The sequence below is a fragment of the Cottoperca gobio genome, chromosome 1, assembly GCF_900634415.1.
Source record: "Cottoperca gobio chromosome 1, fCotGob3.1, whole genome shotgun sequence".
NCBI lineage: Eukaryota > Metazoa > Chordata > Actinopteri > Perciformes > Bovichtidae > Cottoperca > Cottoperca gobio.
The window spans coordinates 12609954-12634022 of record NC_041355.1 but is presented as its reverse complement, the minus strand read 5'-3'; the positions used below and the strand labels follow the sequence as shown (position 1 = coordinate 12634022).

The window sequence follows — 24069 nt, the reverse complement described above, 5'->3', positions numbered from 1 at the left end:
CACACACACACACACACACATATATATATATATATATATATATATATATATATATATATATACCGGTATATATATATATATATATATATATATATATATATATATATATATATATGAACACAGAGAGAGAAGTAGAGACATATTTTTCATGAATATTAAACAAAATCACACTGACTGCAATTAATATCCCACAATCCCCTCTACTTTTTCCTGCTATCAGTAACACACACGCACACACACACACACACACACACACACACACACACACACACACACACACACACACACACACACACACACGGCATCACGTTTCCAGTCGAACATCTTTAAACACTCATCTCAAAAGTAGCCCAATGATTCCACTCCAGTTATCTTGTAGCTAGATGAGTCACCCCTGGGCCGTAAAACTTTTTTTAAATGTTTGTTCTGGGGAAGGAAGCCAACACATGGAGAAGTGGATGACTTTGTTAGTTTGTACCAATTCAGTAAAGAAAAACAGAGCGCACAATCAAACACACACACACACACACACACACAAATACAGACTTACTGTCTCAGCTGAACAGGGATGTACACTGAAATTGCACCAGTGCCTGAGGTTGATAGAAAGTAAGAAGGGAGCGGTGACATTTCGTTCAAAGCTGCATTTCTTTTCTCATGTATAGTTGCTAGCTCGGTTTCTCCTAAATCTCACCCACCTCCTCTTCCATCTCTATGTTTCTTATATCCTGGTCCCCCCCTTACCCTTTCAGGGTTATTAACACTTATGAATTCATCTCCTCCGTTTCTTTTCTCTCTTCTTCCCGACCTCACACACCCAACCTTCAAATTTCATTATCATGTATGTGTTCATTTGCACCCTATTGCACACGACCGTAGGGGGATGAAGGGGCTTTGATGGGGCACTGACAACCCCCTACATCCCTCCACGTCTGCTCGGAAAACAGAAACACAAGGCCATCTGTCCTGATCCTCAATACCCCACACACACACATACGCAAACACATTTCATTGACCAGTATCCACCAACACACCGGGCTGCAACCTGATAGGTTGTTGAATTCATAAAAAACACACAACAAGCAGATGGAGAGAGTTGAGAGGCAAAACTCTATCGTGTGTGTGTGTGTGTGTGTGTGTGTGTGTGTGTGTGTGTGTGTGTGTGTGTGTGTGTGTGTGTGTGTGTGTGCAGCGAGGGGACAAGGAGCGAGATTGTAATTGTTGCATGTGTGTGTGAGAGCACATTCCCACCTGCCAGCACACCACACATGTAGACCAGTCCAATCCGCAGGGCTCCGTGGACCATTTCTAGAGGGACTCCCACCAACAGCTGCATGGCCATGTTCAGGCTCAGGTGTTCAATCCTGTAAAACACGAAAGATTCAGGGTTAAAATCAAATCCATATTTAATCATATGACTCAATAAAATGACAATAACAACAGAAATGTAATAATAAAGAGATAAAGCGATAATTGTAGTTATGGTAATTTGGTGTTTGTTGTTGATTCTGATAATATTTGTATTAACCTTTGTGGGTCTGAAATAAAGTGAAATACAATTTAATTTAGTGATCAACACAAACTAATGTACCTATAGAGTACCTGTAGAGTATTGTTCATTGTGCTCAAAGTATTTAAAAAGTACATTGAATCAGTAATGTGTCTTTCCAGAGGCATTCGTTCCAGTTACTCTGAAAGTTCATAGAACATGCATCGAACGCATTTTTAATGAAGAAATAGTGCTATATAATAATATATATATAATATAATAATAAAATAATTAAACATATGAAATGACTAATAATCGGTCACCCCAATTGTTGCTGATTCATTTTCAGTTCATCGAATTGTCTGCATGTGTAGATACCGGTACAGAAGACTAAAGGTTTTTGTTTTGTAATTTAAGTAAATGAACCCTGCAAGGTTCAAAAAACACATTGCCATAAGTATTATTTAAAACCTTTTTACAAATAAAAGAAAGAGAGATGGGCGAGTCACTATGGTAAATATTTACACTCTGGTTTGGTTTTGAGAATTGAGAAGGATCAGCGTTGCTGAGCAGTTGGCAGGATTGCATGGTTCATGTATGTGTGTGTACAGCTATTGGGTAAGAACATAAATTGAAATTAAATTGCTTTGCAATACAAACTAAACACACCTACCGCCTTTTACGTCTGTCTAAAAGTTCATTTCTTCAATATCTTTTCAATCCCTGATGCACTTATTTAGATTTTTTATACACACTTGCAATCACCATCAGCTTTAAAAAAGAAATGTCATGTCAGATGATTGACAGGAAACACACTCAACTCTGGCACCATACAATGATAAAACAGAAGCTGTGACAAACTGAAATTCTGGGTTTATGTTTAATGCAATGGGAGTTGTTTTCCACACTGTGCAAGAGTGAATATCAGCAAATGGATTCATCTCAAACTATACTCACTGCAGACATGACAAGAAAAAAGGCAACTCAGATGATTGGTACAAGTTTAAAAAAACAAATAAAAAAAGCAATTATAGAGGATATCCATAAGCAAATAGTTAGTTTGCCACAGATGTAGTTGTGCAGTTTTTATTATAACACATTATCACCTGCGCCTGCCAATATCATATTATTGTGCTTGCTTACAGACACACACAACTGAAATGTATCCAAATCCGTTCATGGTTGGTGTTTCAGTGTGATGACTATAAGCAAAGTATAGCTTGTTCACACACACACACACACTCACACACGCACACACGCACACACACACGCACGCACACACACACACTCCCTGTGCCCTTCATAGCTAGAAAGTCCTTCCAGCAAAACCTCAGCGAGCAGCACAGACACATTCGGGTGTCACAGCATAATCCATCCCCCTCCCTCTCTCATAATCTTCATCATTGTCTCTCACTCACTGCTAACACTCCCCTCCTCTGTTTACTGTCTCAGTCTGAATTCTAGTATCATTTCTTTTTCACATTGCTGAAAGCGAGATGACAGAATGAAAGCGTGAGACAGAGAGATGACCCTCCTTTTTTTCCCTCCATTTGACAGTTTGACAAACTGAGCCGCTGAATGCTGTGTGTCCTGTCTGTGCATTCAAACAGCTTCTACATCCTGGAAATGAACACAAACATTCACACAAACAAACAAGTACGCACATGCACAATTTCCCCAATAGAGACAAGAGGAAAAACAAGACAAGGCCGATAATCTATTTAGTTTAAAACAACCCAGCCACCTCAACTACAATGCCGACAGAGAGGATCGTTCCAGTGATCAGAGAGACAATGTGGGATATTGATTAACTGAGAGAGGCCTGTCCAAATGCACAAGGACAACTCCACTCCAGATAACAGCCGCTATCTATTTCTATACTGCTAATGAGGCTGTGAGGGATGGGCTGCACTGTCAGGCAGATCTGTGGATACCCATGAGAGATCCTATTGTGTCCAGATGACCATGGTCTTTCAGGGCGCTCAACAAAAGCGCTGTTTAATCTTTTCCTTTTTTGAATCCGTTGCTCACCAAACTACAGCTGAACTTTTACAATTAGTTCAGTTTACTGCACAATTCAAGCACTGAACTCAGTGAAACTTCAGCCGCATGAAACTGATGAAAAGATAAAAGATGAAAAGATTGTGATGTACTCAAAAGAAGCCCGATTTCAGATTGTACTGCAGCACTATCATTTATTTTTGTAGGCCACACTTTTCATGATAATGAGAGGTGGACAGAAGCAGGACAAATGAAACTGGAAATAAATATTTTGCAGGAAAATGTTTAGAGTCATGGTTTAATCTCGCAGGAAGCTAATCTCCTGAAGTTTTTTGCAGCTGTAACTGACTCACGGTTTTGTGTGAGAGGTTTTTAAAAAAGAGAGAGAGTCTGCATAATGCGCAGCTGAGGGATGTTTCCAGGCCAATATTTACACTCTGTTTTAGTGTTGAGAATTGGGAAGGATCAGTCCTACTGAGCTGTTGATAGGATTACATGGTTTGTAGATGTGTGTGTGTGTGTGTGAGAGAGAGAGAGAGAGAGAGAGAGAGAGAGAGAGAGAGAGAGAGAGAGAGAGAGAGAGAGAGAGAGAGAGAGAGAGACAGAGACAGAGAGAGAGATAAACCTGACACAGTGGGTACTGAGTGGTAAACAGCAACTGTGCTGGTGGGTCAGTGGATCAGAGTGTACACAGAGTTGTGCTTTTTATTACTGTCTTTGACCTTTGCTGAAGGTCATTCTCTCCTTGCTCCAATGTTTTCTGTCACTTTTTAGCACTTTATAATCCTATAAATGAACAGGTCTGGATCTGGAAAGACATGAACGTAGTTACTTTGGGTAACTTTGTCTCTAAAACCCAGATCATATTAATTTCATGAGAAGATAACTTTTCCTAGGATGTTACAAGAAGTGGGGCGTTTTTATTGTGCCTTTTGCATGACCCACATTAACTGCCACCTTTGGCTGCACTTATGAAGCTCCATGCTCACCATCTTTACCCTCCAGGGATTTATGACATGAACTTCACCTCCTGGTAGTATTTATAATACAGAGACATTGAGCAATGTGACTTGATGTTCCTTCTAATGAAGGTCTCTCTCAGTGGCTCTGGTGTCAGCATTAGCAAATGAGGTGAATTGGTTAAGCCAGCCAGCATATAACAACCAATGTTCTTCAGTGTCATCACCCCAAAGGATCTAATATGAACCAGTAATTAAATGTTTATACTTCCTAAATTATTAAAAGGTCATGTTTTGATTAGTCCTGCATATTTCACAAGTTGTGTGCATTAAACAAGAACAAGCTTTGAAACAAAAATCTACACAATCTGCTAGACTAATTGAAATGAAAGGGTTGTATGAGGTACTTATCAATAGTCAGTGTCGGAAGGCATGCCTGGTAGGTAGCTCACAATGACAGCAAAACCACAGTGAGGAGATTTTACTATTAGAAAGATGTTGCTGATGTTTCCATGTCAGTAATAAATAAATCATTTCCATATGGATCTGGACACATTGGTAGACAAAAGACAATTCCCACAGACTTTTTGTACAGCCACTGAGTACCTAAATCATTTCAATATGTTCCTGTGTAATCAGTGCACGTTAAACATCCCACCTCCCTCCTTTTATTCTAACATTCATCCCTTCTGCTTCATCCTATCACACACAGTCATCCCTTCCGTCTCTCATAGGCATCACCAGATTCTCCTAATTAAATTACCATTTTATTAGTTCTCACTATTGCCTGAGACTACATTTACCCAGAAGGTTAATTAAACCTGGATGACCTGGCCTGAACTGATAATAAAACAGTCTGTCGTGTTTGTAGTGGGAGGGGAGGGGGGAGGAGGGGAGGATGTAGGCAGAAGAGTGTAATATAATAATATAATTATAGGTTTTAATGGAGATTATGTTCCCACCAATCAGATATGACAGTCGCATCGCGGTATATACACATTGCACTAATAATCCAATAACTATCGCTCATTTAAAAAACACAAGACTTTAGGTATATTTGTCACATTTGTTTTGTAAATTCGCTGATTATTACGAAATGCATCCAAAAACCCATCATTAACTCACGATCCCTCATCTCCTCTTCCTTATCTGCATTTCTCACTGGAAATGAATTGCACTGTGTATGTTTGTTGTTGTTTTGTTTGTTGTGTAACAAGATCTGACTCACTGGATGTTTTAAAAGCCATAAACCCCCACGAGGCATGATCGACTGTGTTCAACTACTAATATGTTATTTCCATCCCACGGTGTCACACAGAGTCCCCTGATCGCATGACTGACGTAAACAAATTCAAGTAGATGATATCACGTCATGTAAAATGTGTCACTTCCCCTGGGAAATAATACTAGAAAATAGAGAGATGTGAACTCACCCAGTGTGCATGAAAATGTAGGTGAGGTACCTCCAGGCCTGGGCTCGTAGCTGGGGGTGGTAAGGCAAGGGGCTCTTTAGGAAGGACGGGCTGGATACCTGCAGGACCAAGCGCTCTAGCTGGAACCCATAGTACATGAACACGGCTACCTGGCGAACACAGATGGATAAACACAGAGTGTGTGATTTCAGGAAGAGTGGTAAAATAAATAATGAAATAATGCTCAGCATCATAAATCAGACCAAAGTGCTCTGGTGGTTAAATAAAAGATCACACTTAGTTCCTTTACTTATCTTAAACATGTATCAGTCATATTACATTTAAAAGAAATCCTGGTATCAACAAGCTACTGTCAATCTTCTAAGAGTGGATGATATTTCTTTGATATTTTGTCTTATATGAACCCAGATATTGACATTGGACTGAAGGTATTCTACCAAACTTAAAAAAAGAAGATAATAAATGCACATAATGAATTGTAAGACTTCTGTAGAGCATTGCAGCCTATCATTCAAGACTTTTTGTTATGTTTGTTATGTTAAATCTCCTTTAATAAGAGAGGTTATAGAACACATACTGCTCTCACACTCACACAACTTACCTCAGCAATGGTAATAGCAAGGATGAGCCAGGGTGGGGGACAGTAGGTGTAGCTGTCAAAGTACCACTTGCGGTCGACCTCGCGGGGCAGCGTCTCGTAGGCGACGTGTCGGACCAGCCGTTGAGAAAGCCCCAAGCCCGCCTCATCTTTGAGACTGCAGCCTTTGAGCTGCCTGCTCCCCTGCAGGATGGCCCTCCGGAAACTGTTGGAGCGCTTATTACTCATCTGGAGGGAGGAAGGAAGAGAGGAAGGTGATGAAGGAGATGAGAGGGAGGCAGAGAGGGGAGGAGAGAAGGAGGAGGGGTGTGAGAGATTTACTATCAACGGTTCAGCATGTTTTTACGTTAATGAACATCCTGTTTTATTTAACATGTGAAGACTTTAAGGTTCTTTATTTTGTAAAGTATATTCACAAACTACTCCATGTACAACTGGATTGTTGTGGATTCATTTCCAATTGATTGATGAGGACCTCACATGCAGTTTATCATTCAGAGAAGATCCTGCCACTCAGTAACTTTTTATAATGTTATCTTTTTAAACTTGACAAAGAGGCTTTTCTGCTCTTATTTCAAAAGCGCTGTCATCTATTTTGATTTAGTGCAATCGTTCTTTATAGCACAGGTGTCACATTTTTCAAACGGTGAGCTTCTTATTTTCAAACATACTCACACACACGCAGTATAGCTACATATAGGCAGTCAAAACACACACACACACATGCACGCATTTTCAAATGATCATACATGCACAGGTCTGACACAGAAAAAAGTGAGTAGAAACATGCATGGACCTCCCCTGGACCAGAATCTATGATTGTACGGCAGAAATGTCTTTGACTTTTAGAGGCAGAAATAATGAGATTATGTGCGTTCAAAGGAGTTCAAAGTGAAATAACACCTCATCTGACTGCACCAGCTATAATCTACAACTAACGAAGGATCAAAAGCTTTATCACATACAGTGGTTACCTCTTTTTCCATTTCTTAACTGTTCCTCTTTGAGTGGCAACAATATAGTAACAGTACAACAAGCAGGTCACGCTTTTTAAATAATATGACAATGCTGAATACATTTTTACATTTTGTATTAATACACTATGGGAATAAATATGATAAAAAAACATATTAGAGGGGAAAATGGAAATGCAAAATATTACTAATATTCTAAAAGAATCCACAAATATGGTATGCTATGGGGCAAAAAGTATCAATTAAAATATTAAGTTAAAAGAAAAAATATATTATTTTAAGGGTTTGACCTTGTCACTTTTAAAAGCATTCCTTTAGCATTTCTTTGCATTGATGTGAAACAGATTCTGGTTAACCTCTCCTGTGGCAGCCTCAGCTTTGTGCCTAAATCACTGCTGTCTCCGAGCTTTGTGCTTTTTATTTCCCTTGCTGTGTTTTTTATGACATTCTCCATGACGATGCAACAACATCTGTCCCACTTCACTCCCACAGTCTCTTTCTTACTCCGCTCTCTTTATGTCACACTCCATAATTCAACTCTATTTCTGTGTTTGTGTCTCTAGGATTGCAGGAAGCCCAGATGTGTCAGTTAGCGGATGTTAATTTAAGGCAACGTGATATTGTTTTAAGCAAAATAGATAAATGTAATGTGGCTATCAGTAATGAAAGTATAATAAGAAGATGGATGGATATAACTACCTCGACTTCCAAAGCTACTTTAAAGTTTAAAGTGTTGCTTCTGTATTGAAATTGCGATTGATGTTTATTTAAGTACAAACGCCGACTTATCAGAGAAATAAGGAGCATTTTCATCTGAAGATAGTAGACATACTTATCTGTGAACGCTTCGCAAACAAAGTTGCACGACATATCACACTTTAATTTGAAGAAGAAAACACAGTGAGGAGAAAAAAGCTATAGGACGACAGATGTAAAATCAGAATGTCAATAAAATCTCTGTATGAACAGTTGGCTGATGAGAATGAGACTTTAGTGTCTCTGCATGGGTCACCGTTTGGAGATAAACTTCAGAAAAAGCCAATTATTTCAGCCTTTATGTTAGCTACAGAGAACTGTGGGAAAATGATTACGAGTAACCATGGCCACTCCTAGACCACATACCAAAGAGAGTGCGCACACACACACACACACACACACACACACACACACACTTCCCCCAGGCAACCATGCTCCATAAAGATAGTCAATTCTTCGTGTGAAGTGACTGCAATTCCTCTACTCTTTGTAGGACACAAAAGAAAGAATGACGTTTTGTCTGTTTAGCCACTGGCAAGAGGATAGGGGAAGGGAAGAGGTGAAGGGGACAACTGTGTGTTCGGCAATCAAGAGACAATTTTACTGTTGGAAGGGGACAGGGGAGAGAGACATAAGCAAGAGACAGAGAGAGGGAGAAACAGATTGAATGAGAAGGAGCCGGAGGAGGATAGATGGAGAGTAGAAGATGAGGTAGATGAAGAAGGCTGGGAAGGAGGGACCAAAAGAATGTTATTAAAGAATGCAAAGGGCTGAGATGATACGAGATGTGTTGTTTCATATACCGGTAAGACAGTGAAATACAATTGAGGGATTCCAGTTATAGGTCCATGAGTAACAATCATTGTATCTTTTGTCACACCGATCGGCAAGTAAACATTAAACAAATGGTATTCACTCCACTAAGCAACCCAGAATGTGTACTTGTAAGTTTTTGATTGTCCAACGCAGCACCATGCCGGATGACGCTCTATTGCGATGTGGTAAAAGTTGAGCCAGGTTTCTTTTTTTAAAGATTTATTGGCATCTTCTGCCTTCATTAGAGAATTGACATGAGGAATATGAGAGGACATGAGGGGAGAGAGAGAGAGATGGGGAACAACATACGACAAACCCAACCTCCCACAGATTTGGAAGAAAATGATTGTCTAAAAAACATCATAGTATGCTGTAGCATTAAGGATTGCCTTCCTTGTAACTAAGACAATAGAGTGTATGTCAAGCTAAATAAAACTGTATCAGGCATACACACAGGATATAGATGAGTGCATCTGTAAGCACCGGAACAAATCCATCATAATCATTCCACAATTTCATCCCACAGGTAGAATAACAGAGCGGTTCAAAGCTGTTTGTAGATATTTTAGGAAGTATAAACATATTACTGAGCCAGCTTCAACCCAGAACAGTCGCAGTGTGTTTTATGAGAAAGAGTCAGACAGGAGGAGATGGATGGACAGAAAGAAGAAGGAGGAAGGCACTGATAAGGAAGAAGCTGGGAGATTATGCAAAGGAAGAAGAGACTGAGGGAGAAGGTAAAGAGTGAGAGAAGATGGAGGGAGGAAGAGGTAAAGAGAGGGACTGAGCGGTGATTTGAACGCTGACTGTGACGAAGCAGAGAGCAGGCAATTACTGACAATCACAGTGATGGAAGAGCTTCGGTGCAAAGGGAAGATGGCGCATCAAATAGAGCCCTCACAGTTATTATTTGTTTGTCCCGGCCCTTTCCTTTCCTTTTGTTCTTCTTCTTCTTTCCTCCTGGCAAGGCACGTACCAACAGAACCCAGGCACTGACAATTCACTTGTTGGAAAAATTATAACTCCTATATTGGATTTGACCCCTTTGATCTTTATCTTAGAAACCCTTAATGCCTGCCCCTTAGAAGGTCCATTATGTTGTGTTTGCATACCTTACATTCCTTGTTGATATTTATATCACATTAACAAACCTTTTCACTGAGGTGTGGGTTCATACAAGGCAGAAATCTTTGTATATAACACCGAACACTTAACCTTGAAGAACTGTCTCCGTTCTCCTGAAACAGAGGTGGACGCTCGTACTCTCAGACTACGTGTTTGTTTGCTTGTTATACAGTTTAGCCTTTTTAACTTTTAATTTTAGTACTCAATCTAGGGATTTTATTTATTTATTCTATTACCAGTTTAGTCTATAAAATGTCAACAAAGTAAAGACATGCCTGTTATATTTTTTAAGAGACCAATGTGATGTTTTGAAATTATTTTTTTGGTTTGACCAACTCCTGAATACTTAAATATATTCAATTATAATGATTTAAAGAGAGAAAAGTAGTGTATACTAAACTAAAGCAGCAAATGCATCCATTGCTACTACTAACCGACGTCACCAATTCAATAATTATCAAAGCTAACTACCTAATTGATATTATTTATTACCATAATAATGAATACATGTCACTTTATTTTTCCAACCAACAGTTCAAAATCCCAAATATTCAATTTATAATAATACAAAAGAGAAAAAAGCAAATCTTCACATTTCAGTAACTGGAACAAGCGAATGTTTGGCATTTTTGCTTGATAAATAATGAACTAAATCGATTAATCTTACTAATAAAACCAATTGTTTCAGCACTTCTTCATTATGCAGCCTATTACCATAATCATGAATACATTTCAAAACTTTATTTCTTCCCTCCCTCCCTGTGTTGAGGGGGTGGACACAATAGCGACAAAAAAAAAAGTGAATGTACACACAGATGCCGGCACCCCATTCCTCTCTGTCCCACTTCCAGTTGCACGCTGTGTGTGACCAACAGCTTGTCACATGACATTAATGCACCAATTGGAAACCAGCAGCAGAAAGCCCTTTTGACATTTTTCCAAGCTTCCTACAGGCCTCATTCCTCACCCACTGTATCAGACAATAAACAGCTCTGAGGAACAAGAGAGAAAGGGAGAGATGGACAAACTCACACTCAGACAACAATGAATTCCCTACAGGCTCTGCAGACGCACACACACACCCACTGCCACCCAGTAGTTATTGTGTACCACACAACTACTCCCACTCCGAGAACACTGCACACTGTCCCAGGTCAGCAGTTCAGCCTCCCATGAGAAAGAGCAGCAAGACAGCAGAAAACAGAAAATGAGAAGGTTATGAGGCAGCGAGCACAGCTGGAGATGCCTGAGTGAGGCCTTGCACAAACAGCAGCAGAATGCAGTTTGAAGGTGAAACTGAAAGTGGAGCAAGGTGAGCGTTAAGAGGGGAATTTATCATCACACTGAGACTCGTTTCCTTATTAGGAAGACTCTCCACCTTGCTGCTGAGGTGAACTTGGAATATGGCTTTTAGGGCTGGATGTAAAAATGAAGTAAAAAACATTTGATGCTTGACAGTAAAGCCGAGTGTAGATAATGTAGTAATGTAGGAAGTCACAAATAAGTCTCAGTTCGTGGCTAAGCCAATAAACCATTCCTTTTCACTGAGCACTGATGTCTGAAAGCCTATAAAAGGTTAAAACATCTCACCAGGTTGACAAAGTCTTGGTAGCAGATCTTTCCGTCAGCGTTGCCATCGGCGAGGGCCAATAGGACTTCCAGTTTGTGGGGGTCGAGCTCAGATCCGTGGGTCGCCAGCAGGTCCCTGAACCGCTCTGTACTGATGAAGCCCGAATTCTCTGGGTCATACTGCAAATGAACACACACACAAAGACCATGCAAAAATGAATATGGAAGTGTAAATATAATTTTAAAAAGACACAATTATGTCTATCTAAAGATAACAGGTCCATGTAGTAAATCAAATAAGCACCAGATTCAAATAAACATGAAAAGTTCATGAGCGGTCAATATTTCCCCAGAGCATCATTTTCTGTGCAGCCAAATAGCAAAAACCTAAAAAAAAAAAAACATCAGCAGTGGTTTAGTCATAATTTCGAGTGTCTTCTGAATGAGCCTTAAGTGCTCCATAAAGGGCCAAACCATAAAGTAACTTTAAACAGCTTTGGATTTTAGCCACTATTAAGCACAGGCTTCTTTTCCTGCTTATTCACAGCAAGAACATAGGAGGCATTCAAATATGTCTGAAAAACACCAGATATTCTGACAAAACCACATTATTGAAAGCCACAAACTCAAAAGACCTTAAGAGCAGTGATTATTCAAGCACTTGAATGAGAAAAGAGCTCGCCACTTGCTCCCACACACTACTTTGCACTTAGTAGCGTGGGGCTTTAAATCTTAAGTCGCAATTTATAGTGAAACTGCCACTTGAAAATATACAGATGTGAAAGGAATTGTACATTATGTTTGTGACTCATGTTGTGAACTATATCCAGCAGAGCTAAAAGCTATAACAGAGGCTTACTGATTGCAGAAAAGTGAGCAAAGTCACGAATTATATTTTAGCCTTCTCTGTTTCTAATGGAATAGACTGCCAGTATTTCTGCCTGGATTCCTAAAAATCAAGCTGCTACCCAAAACAAGGATAAAACATAAGAAACGTCTGCAGCTGTGGGACAGTATTTGTCTTTTCAACTGAGGACAAACTGGCCTGAATTACACATCAATCAAAGACTTGAATGTTTGATTTGAATGTCAAGTTGTTTGTGGATCCAGGCAGAAGACAGCTACTAACTCTCTCAGCGCCTGTGAGGGTGCATGCGCGTGTAGCTCTGTGTGTGTGCGTCATTGTATCTCTGTATTTGCAAATGTGCGTATGCGAGTGTAACCATTCCTGTGTGTGTAAATACGGCGCATTCATGCATAAAGATGTGACATTCAGACAATATGAGCCGCCTGCCAGATTCCAACACCCCTGAACCAGAAATAGTGACGGTGTACATGCATGCATGTGTGTGTATGAGAGTGTGTGTTTGCCATACGCCGATGTTGGCAGACGCTGAGTAAAGCCAGGCTGGCAGCTCGACCAAATGACAACGGGGAGAAGAGGTTTTGGCTCTCCCTCGTGTTGTTTTTCTCCATGTTACCTAACGGTGATAAGGCTTCTTTTTTTGCTGTTAAGGCTACAGTTGTCAGTACTCTTTCCACTCAATGTCAACTATTGGATCAGGCATCAATAATCATTCACACTTGTCCTTGGTATGTGATGAGAAGATTATCTCCAAAAGCATCCTTGTGTCTTTGGTGTAGCTGTGTGGCAAGTATGATAATGCTATAGTCGGTATATTAAGAAGAAATATGGCATGGAATAACTCTTCAGAGGTGGGCAGATTGGACAATGACACATACACAGTCACTCAGAAGAGGTGAACGTTTCTATTAAAGAGGGCCTCCATCAAGACCCCCGTCACTCCTGTAGCAGACTGTGAGTGCAAGAAGGATTGAAAGGAAGATTGATAAGGAGATTACCATGATGACATTTGTTGTGACACAGTTGTGAACTTACAGATGTGATACAGAAATATGTAACTGATGGACATTTCTTAGTAAAAGCAATAATTGCTAGCTAGGGGGTACGAGTCTAAGTGTGTGTGTGGCATGGTTTATGATCTGACGAAGGTCTTAACCGCCAACAGCTTAGATAATATCTTAATTTTAATTAAATAACAGGGTGGAGTACCGGTTTTTAGTTTTTTTTTTCATTTAGTAAAGTTAGCACTACAACACACAATAACTCAGTAAGCAAATGTGATATTGTTTTAGTAGAGTGATACCAGGAAATAAAGTTTTTTCATCAAACAAAAACTAAAAGTGTTAATAAAATAAATACATACATGAATGGTAAGGACAATTGAACTAACAAGATAGTTGCATGTAATTATGACTTTAAAGGAATAACTCATCCACAAAATGATAATTTGTATATCGATTACTCACCCTGTGTTACCTTGAAAACTATGTCACTACTTCTCAAACACACAACCTTATTATTTAAAACACGGTGAGACTGTACGACTGGATAAATTAGACTTGGATTATACTGCACGAGTTTGTAAACAGAGGTTTTGATATAGTTTTGCTATCGTAAAACGCGACCCCTATTTACTTCAATTCATCACAAATTTTCTACGTTTTTGGATTCTTCGTTCACCGTGGAGGCATGCAACAAAAACAGAAAATTGTTTCTTCAAGAATTCAAGGTAGCCTGGGGTTAGTAATTGATATAAAAAATGGTCATTCAGGGGGGTAAGTATTCCTTTAAATCTTTGTCTTGAATCCTTTCCCCTCCTTTGATTTATGGCTGTCTAAACTAGATTGCATCTGGACTATGTACAAGGCTATGAGAGAACTAACACGTACGTGACCTGACGAGAGAGGTGTCACAGCAATGTGAGTAACATCCTATTTTGATGCAATCAGATGAAGCATTTCATGCATTCTAGTGTGTTTGGATATGAAAAGACAAACTGGGGATCACAAGTGTAACCTTACCAGAAGGGAGCTGTTCAGTTATGACAACCGGCCTGAATGTGTGCCATCAGCCACATGGCATCCAACAGAAGAAGAGGAGGAGGAAGGAGGTGTTGCAGAAATAATTTGTATATTTATATTAAACTAGAGAACCTCCTTACAATGACAGTGCACTTTTACAATACCATTATATTTCTGCAAAGGCAAACAAACAAGAACTCCTGCATAATGAATTGCACTGCTGAGTCCAACATAGACACTATCCCCTTTCCTTGCATTTGCACGACGCACCAAAACATATCTCTCTCACACACAAACACACACACTTGATGCATAAAATGTAAACTCTACTATACAGAAAGAACCAACCTTCTCTTGCAGGAAATGCAGTTTCTGTCGAGGCCATTTTGTCATGATGAAGTACCCTCAGCCAAAGCCAGTCTCACCACTCGCCACCAGTGTGAGAGTGAAACAATATGTTGTGTGAGTGTATGTGTCCCTGTCATATTGTTTGTCCCAGACTGCGCATGGTTATTCCTAACCAGGACTAAGGGATTACAGATCCAATCCAAAAACCCTAAATACACACCTCCCCCATCTTTCTCTCTCAAATAAACACACACATAACACACACACCCCTTAAACCCCAGTCGCCCTCCTTACCCCGCCCCACTAACACACAGCACCCCTTCACCCTGCATTCATACGCTTCTCCTTCACTTTCTCCCTTCACTTTCTCTCTCTAAAGCTAAATTGTGGACTCCCCCAGAAGAAAAATAAATAAGTCAATACATTTCCACGTTATCTCTTTTCCTGTCACTCCCAGAGGCAGGCAGCTATACATTATTTTCCTCACACAAACAATCCCTCGCTCAGCTTTTGCGACACCGCAGGCTTCATAGTTGAGTGAGCACTCTCTGGAGTCAACAGGCTGGCTGCTGGGGTGGAGCGGCGGAGGGGACACACACTCAACAATGGGCCTCCGATGGCAATTTCATGCAAGGTTCACTCAATCCCTTCACTCCAATTAGTGTTCATTTCCTTTTGATGCACCCATGTCCATGCATAGAAGGACATTACAAGAATAACTCTCCATCGAAGTCTCCTCGGACTCAAACTGGCTCCGATTTAGGAAAAATCTCAATTGTAGATTGTTTTCATTATCTGTAAATCTGCCATTTTGTCTCGAAATGAATCGATGAAATGTTTGAAAAATTGAGAAAATTCTAAATTAGTTTTGTCTGAGATACTCAGAAAATATATTCAATTTATTCTCATAGATGACAAAGAATACCAGCAGATATTTACGATCTAAGAAGCTGCAACTTGAAATTTTGCTTTTTTTCTTAGAGTCTTAAATGGCTACCTAAAAATGTTATGTCAACTAATCGACTTATACTTCCAGCTCTACTCCTTATTTATCCATATTTTATTCACATTTCTTAATGGGTGTACTAGGTCATTGCAATAACAAAAACATTGGAGATGCTTATTTTCTGCATTGAGATATAGCACCATTAACATGAGGAGAGGATTTTGGGTAATACTAATACTTACATACGGGTAAATACTTAGCTTGTGCGTTTCGGAACATTCACCAGATTGTGAATTTGACTAAACTTTTATCCCAGCCCCTTTTCAATTTTCATAACCATGTTAATGTCTATGCTCCATAAGGCTTGTTTTGAGAACAGCAAAGGGAGCGTGATGCAAATCCCTCAGATTAAAATAAGTATATACACACACACACACACACACACACACACACACACACACACACACACACAAATCCTGGTGCAGACATAATACCACAAAACATTCGGAGCCAATGAGCTTTCATATTGAGCTCAGCAGCTTGGTGTCAGTGCAGAGGAGAAAAACAGCAGAGGGAGGGTGGGGAGCAGCAAGTAAAGGCGGGTTGGTTTGGGCTGTGGGGAGGGGGTGCAGATTGGACACAATGCAAGGCTTTTGGTCTTCAGCCTCATTTTCATAAAGCTGAATATTAAGGAACTAGAGGGTCGGCCCTTAGGTTTTTAAAGGTCAGGGAATTTTCCCAACTATTAAAGTTTGCACAGAGAGAGCCTGGAGAAATAATGTAACCTGGGCAAACATAAAATATACAAAAGGCTACAGTGAAAAATATACTCAAAACAACTAAATATTTGATTAAATCTAGCCCATAGGGTGACAGACTGAGCAAACACAAGATCTTTTTTCCATTTTATATATACTGTAAAATAATCTATGATCTCAACTGGCTCCATTCAGTTATTTCACATGATTAGAAAGAAGTAAAACTAGAGAAGTCCTCTGCAGGATATTTATCTCAAGCTTTAACTGGTTTTCCTGAGTTACACACAACCATCACAGTAAAAGAGAAAGGCTTGGCAGCAAGTCATTAAAGACTTTGTGATCAACTTCACTACTGACACTCAGCCCTGGCTGACCACTGGCACTTTCAGTGACCTTTGACATTTGACCCAAACTGGTATGGGTCACTGTCCAGGAGCTTTGAGCTGCAGATAGGCTGCTGTCTGGAATAGTAAGTGCATGGAAAAAGGAAGCGTGGGGCGTGAATTAATAAAGTCCCGACTTAATTTAGAGAGGCGGTGAGTAACTTAATTCTATCTTGGTTTACTAACAGCACTGGCCGCTCTCAAATCCTCTTACACCTCCGTAACACACACTGAGCCTTGTACTAAAGAGCTGATGTAGTGAATGCTGGTGTGTGATAATCATGTAGTGTATAGAAGTGCTGCAGGATAAGCACTCAGCAGTAGGACATCATTTTACTCTCATATGCATGAATTCAAAAACCTTTTTTTTTAAATCTGGTCTCTTCTATATCTGTCCAGTGTAACATCTTAAAAGTAAGTACGTGCTTTCAAGTCATCTTTTTTTGGAAACAAAAAAAAGAGCAAAAATGTATTAGGAGCTACATTGCTGACGATAAACTTGTGTCAAATTTATGCAGCATAAGCAGAAAGCTGATCCCAAAAATCCTTTGATAAAAACATAATCAACATTTCAGACAGGATGCACCCTGGGAGCTCAGCGGGAAGCAGCAATACTGTACCATATCATCACTGAATGTTGGCTTTGAACTGGTATGAAGACTTTAGCTGTGAGTCATCCTGTCAGTCACTCTTTCACTCCTCACTGTGATGAAGCAGAAATGTCACGAAACAAACTGACAGGGAGAAAATTGAAGTCTTATCCCCAATAAAGTCATCTAATCTTACACATGAATATATTACAACCACACCGGTTCATGCTGTAACAGGCATGAAGAAGTCATTCGGCACCCTGACATGTGTGACCTGTCTCTGAAATGACAGTAAAGATGTGTTTGCGGAGGAGGACATGAAGAAATAAAGACACTGCAAAAATACAACATGGCTGCTGCCTGAGGCGTCAGTAAAGACTTCTAATGTCACACTCTTTGATGATAATATCCTCCAGCCTGAAGTGGTATAGGGCATGACCAATCATCATTGCAACACGTGTGACAGGACTTAGTGAGGGTGCAATAACCTGTAACCTAAGCAACAGGAGCTCCAATAGCCGTTGAGTTACTCCATGACCATAATGATAGTGGCACAGGGGACAGAGGACAACGGAGTTAAGTATTTGTGTGTGTGTGTGTGTGTGTGTGTGTGTGTGTGTGTGTGTTTGTGTTCATATTAACAAGCATTAGAGAAGAATGCAAGCTTACCACAAATGCTTACATTATGTGTACTACTGTGTATATATACAGTATGTGTGACTACATAGAAAACATCCCTATATAATCATTGTTACGAAATTGCCTGTCTGAAAAAAAACAAACACATTCTGTGCTCATCTCAAATATTTACTTTATGCTACATATTGTTATTTTGGGCATTAAGCGCAAACATGATTGGATCTCTGTTATATCATTATGGCCTTCTTCTAGCTAAATCCAGTGAGCATAGAGCCTGTCCAGCAGTATAATTACTTCCAATCCCCCCACAGAGTCCACCAGTGTGCACCACTGAGTTGTTGCTATTATAAGGACGGCGCAGTAAAGAAAAATCTTCTACCTGCTCAATTTGCTGACCTACAGACAAAACAAGCTGTTGGATTATCCAGATATGAAGGTTCTTCGAGTCATTCCTGCAAGCCTCTAAGAGGTTACTACTGTATGAGGTGATAGTGTATTGCACTACACATAAAATATGTTGTATTGCATGAAGGCAGACTAGCCAAGACAGACTAATTACCTGTGGCTGACGTTATAACAGTCCATTAAATGAGTTGGCAGAGTCTTACTGTTCTAATAGCAGTTGTTTTTCCCCCTTAGTCATAAGAGACCCTCTGCAGCTGGACTGCAGGCTGTTGGTGTTGAAAACTAAGATATACCCGTTTGAAAGGCTAAGTGTGTTTAGATAGGACTAACATTTTACACGCAAAAAGCAGTAGATATTTGTGACTATAATTAATACTGTAATGAATGAAAAATTGTCTTCTCCAGACGGCATTAAACTCACTGATCAGCACACGTATAATATGAAGTATTCGGCAAATGTTTCCTACAGTAATAAATCCTACCTAAATGGGACGTTAGTACCTTGGTTGGTTGTAATCTATCACTGATCAATAGGGTCGAATTTTAATCTTTATAGACTTTTTTTTTCCACAGCAGACATTTTTGTTGTCATAGCAGGAAAAGTACAGATGCCACTGATAGGTGGGCTGGTTTGGCTTACTGGGAGACATTATAGAACTGAGCCATCGTTACCTAAATGTGTTCCACCTGTGCTTTTCTTGCTGTGACAGGTGAAAATGTCTGCTGTGAAAAAGCTAGTAAACACCAGCCACACAGGTGTTTTCACTTTTGCTTGATTGGCCCTCGACTCAGACTGCTCTTGATTGACATGTCTATCACACTCTCCTGTCAATGTTGGTCATGGGAGACTAGCAAAGGCAAATATGTAAAGGTGCATACAGAAATATATTATTATACACTTGTGCACAATTATATAGATACCTGTTGAATAGGGATGCAACTAACGATTCTTTTCATTATCGATTAGTCTATTAATGTCAGAAATGTCCATTTAAGTTTCTCAAAGTCCAAGATGTTGTCTTTAAATATCTTGTCTTTTCAGTCCACAATCCAAAGATAGTCAGTTTAATATGATATAAAACAGAGAAAAGCTGAAATCCTTATATCCGAGAGGCTGAAAACTGCTTAATCTGTCATTATTGCATGCATGAAAAATTAATTTTAATTTCTGTCAATCGACTACAAAATGGACCTCTTCTCCAAGTTCTCTACTGTTGTGGGTTTGCAAATGTCAACAGAGTAACAACATAGACTGTAGACATTAACACACACACACACACACACACACACACACACACACACACTCCCGTTGCTTCCTGAACACAAAGCCAGAGTATTCCCTTGATATGGAGTAATTAGCAGTATCTAATAAAAAGCCAGCCTCGTTAGAGTGGGAGAAGCTCGTTAGTCTCACCGATAATTACACTGAAGCAGGAGTGGGGACAGGCGTGACCAGGGGCATGTCATTCACTGGCCATCACTCACACACTTACACACACTCAGACATAGCAGGTACAATGGAAACGCACTCACCTTCTCATGTTAATCAGGGTTTTCAAACCGTGCCCTCAACACCAGAGGGGCTTTCATATGTGATATCTTTCTTGCCTTTACCTGTGTCTCTTCCTCACACGCACACACACGCACGCACTCTTTTTTGTCACATTATCTGACACAGCTGAAAGAGTACATTATCAGTGCTATTGGCCACTGTAAGCTGGGAGACGCTCAGTGGTTTTGGGGCTTATCGTCCCCCCCCGGCGGAGGGGCCCACACTTCGTCTCATTTAAAAGACTTGTTCAGGTTGAGTAAAGTCGAAAGCTTGTCAGCTGGCGGAGGCTCTGAATGGGAGTGTGCAGGGCAGTGACGGAGAGGTGAAAAGTCAAACACTCAGACTGACAGTTGGTACTATGAGGTTCACATTTGTGGTTTTCAGTGAACTTAACAACTATTGGATGGATTGGCATGAAATGTAAATCAGAGAACTGACCTTTGGTGAACCCTTATCCTTTCCTGGAACACTATCTTCAGGTTATCTCATAATAATATTTTTGATTTACAAGAAATTGTCAAATCGGTGTTTTTCTTTTCTTTTTTCTTTTTTTAAAGTTATATTTTTGGGCCTTTATGATTGTGAAGTGCAGATTGTGAAAGGGGGAGAGAGAGAAGGGGAACAACATACAGCAAATGGCCACAGGTCAGACTTGAACCAGTGGCCACTGTGGCAAGGACTCAGCCTTTATATATGGGACGCCTGTGCTACCGGTTGAGTTACCGGGACGCCCATCAAATCGGTGTTTTGATACTAAAATGCAGACGTTAGTATCAAAAAACAACTGTTCATAAGTACAGCTTTACATAGCCGTTAACATGGCTGTAGTAGCCTCTTAGTCTTGATTACCCCTAACTGTATTTACAAAATACTTTCTAGTGAACAACCTTAGTGTCTTGGTATCATTTATGATCCAAGATCAAACCATTTTATACCCATTCGGGTGGAAACACAAGAACAGAAATGTGAATGTGAACAACTACAGTACATTAAGTACATTGTTACAATCAGAAAATGTTTGCAAAACTGAGGACTGGGATTTGTCTGTGCCACTCCTTACCAGATGGTAGCTGCAATGCACAATTGTGTTGTTTACCAACCCAAAGACAGAAGAGAAAGAAGATGGGATTTTGCCTTTTCTATTGTTATTGTTTCAGTGCGTTCAAACTCTCATGAACATCCTATTTTATGTGCAGTACATATAACTCTTTTTATTGGGAGCAACTTGTATAAACTGAAAGGGAGCCTTGCACACACATAAATGCACACATAAGCCAACTCAGCGATCAGGGCAGTTTGTAAGACTAAAGCACCATGCTCACATTGAGGTCGATCTGCCATGCGCAAGTCCAATCTCTACCACAGTCTGTGTCTGACCTGACAGCTCCCGGCTCGGGCAGGCACTGATGCTGACGGGGTACCAGCCAGTAGCCAGTGGGTTGTTTCTTTGTTCTCTGACAGAGAGGGAATTCAGAGTTACCCAAACACAAGCAGTACTGTGAAGATGCAGAAATGTTACAATATCTAATAATATGAACTCAAGAGGGAAATAGTTTTTGTAATTGTGCTCTGTCTGTCTCTTTTCTTTAAAGTCTCAGAGGACAACAGCTTCGTCTGCACTTACAAAAAAAACTAGCTCAATCTGACTTGTGTGACACTGAAACTAGATGAGTCAATCCAGTCCGGCTGTCACTCAGTTTCTCGTTCCTCTTTTCAATTTCATTATCATCAAAGCGTTCAAATTGAACTTTTCCTACATCTCAGCTGGGAACAAATTTCCACCAGGGACAAACACAGAAGGGCAGATCCAATACCTCCCTGCTTTTTCCAGTCAGACTTCCCACTGGTGTCACTTGACAGTGACACAGAGAGAGCAGATTGAGGCGGGATGCAGAAGGGAGATATGTGATGAGCCATCGAGGTTTCACACCATTAATTACCCAGACATCACTTCTCCCGTCGCGGAGGATTCTGCAGGAAAAGGTCAGCTGTCTGACTTGCATAAAGACCAGCTCGCCATGCATGTCACGGCCCCTGCTGGTCCAGCCAGTGCTCTGAACACGTCACACTTCGGAGACATGACAAGTGCCTCAACAAGACTTCTAATAGCCCCCAAAATGCCACAGGAGTGCCTGTTAATGCTCCCATAAACAACACCTAGACTCGCGGGCTAAGGCCAAGGATACCGTCGAGTAAGGAAAGAGAGGAGAGAACTGGAGATGCAATGTGCAGAGCTGGCCTGAAATGACCCGTGCTGCAGACCTCCGCCCAGGCCTTTTCCATAAGTGAAAAATAATGCATGTATAAGCCCCGTGATTCGAATCCACTCCATCATTTAATGGGTTCTTCCTTGGCCCATGCTACACCCTTCCACCAAGCTTCATGAAAATAGGACCAGTAGTCGTAATTTTTCTTTTAATAGTATTTAAAGAAATACCCAGACATTGCTGAAATAAATCAGCATAGCTTTCCGGACAGAAATAATCTATGTTTGCTGGCAGGTGAAATTACTGCCTCTGATAGGATAACCTTCAGCTGGCCACAAACCAAGTCAATTAAGCAACAATCTGACATAGCATACATCAGCAACATCAACAAGCTGAGAGAGGACTTCGCTTGTCCCAGCACAGCACTCTATTATAACCCACTTTCATTAAACAGCAGCTCCTCCACAATTTGTTACCCACTCTCCTTTCTTTCCCTCGTTACTCATGTTTGAATACGAGTAGTGTTTCCCCGCAGGGCGAACTCTGCTGAAAGACCGGGGGGCCAAGTGTTGCAAAGACTGCACACTTGAACTTGTTATTTCTCTGGCTTATTGTGCGAGGAGATAATTATTGTAGAGAGCAGACCGAATCTACTCTGCTTTGAAGTGTGAAGAGACACAGGAAGAGGAAGAGACAAAAGATGGGGACCAATCACTAGCAGGTGATAATTGTGAAGTGGTGTTTGTCATTTTTAAATAGAAAGGTTGGGAAGGAAAAGAGGGGAAGTGGCAAAACACGAGGTAGTCATTATGATTTAACAATAGAGTACAACAAAACCACAAACTACAGCCGTAGAAATCTCCACAGATTTAAATGCACATCTCTCTGACACATTCTCAACAAAGATTGTGTATTATAAGTTTCACAGAGCTCGCTTTTATGGCAGGTTATTGTAGCGTATTACATTTTATTCTACAGGTGTTTCCTATCTTAGGTAGGCTTTCTAACTCATTTTGCTGGACGACATATTTTCCCAGAAATAACTTTGATAAACTATATTAGTGTCATTTTAAGACCATGTCACTAATATAATGGTAATATAAAAACATAATAGTGCACCCCCCTAAAAAAAACTCATGGACATTACATTTTTAAGAATATTCAGACATTGGAATTGGAGTGTGTAAAAAATATCAACAAATAAAATAAAACCAATCAAAACGATAAATAAAATAGACTCGAAGGCTCTGTCAACAAAAATGTGTAATGTCTGCACAATGCCCAAGTCTTATAATGTTAGCAAAAACCCTGCAGTTTGTTCTGGCATCATGTTGGCTTAAATGTTGGTGACATTTGTAACAAAGACAACGGGCAATATCAAGGTCAGCAAAAATGATCGAGGTCATGTCCACATATTGTACGATAAGTCGATAACGTAATTATTACGACAGGTTAAAATGAAGTACACCCACTATATGGGCTTACTGTGTAATGCAGCAGCATAGAAAACCTTATTATTGCACCTTATTGGTTAAATGTACTTTAAGGTAATATGATTTCCATTGACCTTTTATCAACCGCTGTTCCAACCCTGGGACTCTAGCACAGTGAACCTTCACAGGCTGGTAGTAGCCT

The 24069-nt window shown here is 40.1% G+C and overlaps 1 protein-coding gene across 2 annotated transcripts in view; it reads right to left on the bottom strand.

Moving 5' to 3' along the window:
* Nucleotides 1-24069, bottom strand: part of rhbdl3 (rhomboid, veinlet-like 3 (Drosophila)) — a 50794-nt gene that overhangs the window by 7552 nt on the left and 19173 nt on the right. For both annotated transcript variants that reach the window (XM_029442860.1, XM_029442869.1), the window contains 4 exons: nucleotides 11742-11900; nucleotides 6484-6708; nucleotides 5883-6031; nucleotides 1252-1364 (listed from right to left, as the gene is read on the bottom strand). In XM_029442860.1, the coding sequence (XP_029298720.1) occupies nucleotides 1252-1364; nucleotides 5883-6031; nucleotides 6484-6708; nucleotides 11742-11900 (646 nt within the window). The remainder of the gene's footprint in view (nucleotides 1-1251; nucleotides 1365-5882; nucleotides 6032-6483; nucleotides 6709-11741; nucleotides 11901-24069) is intronic.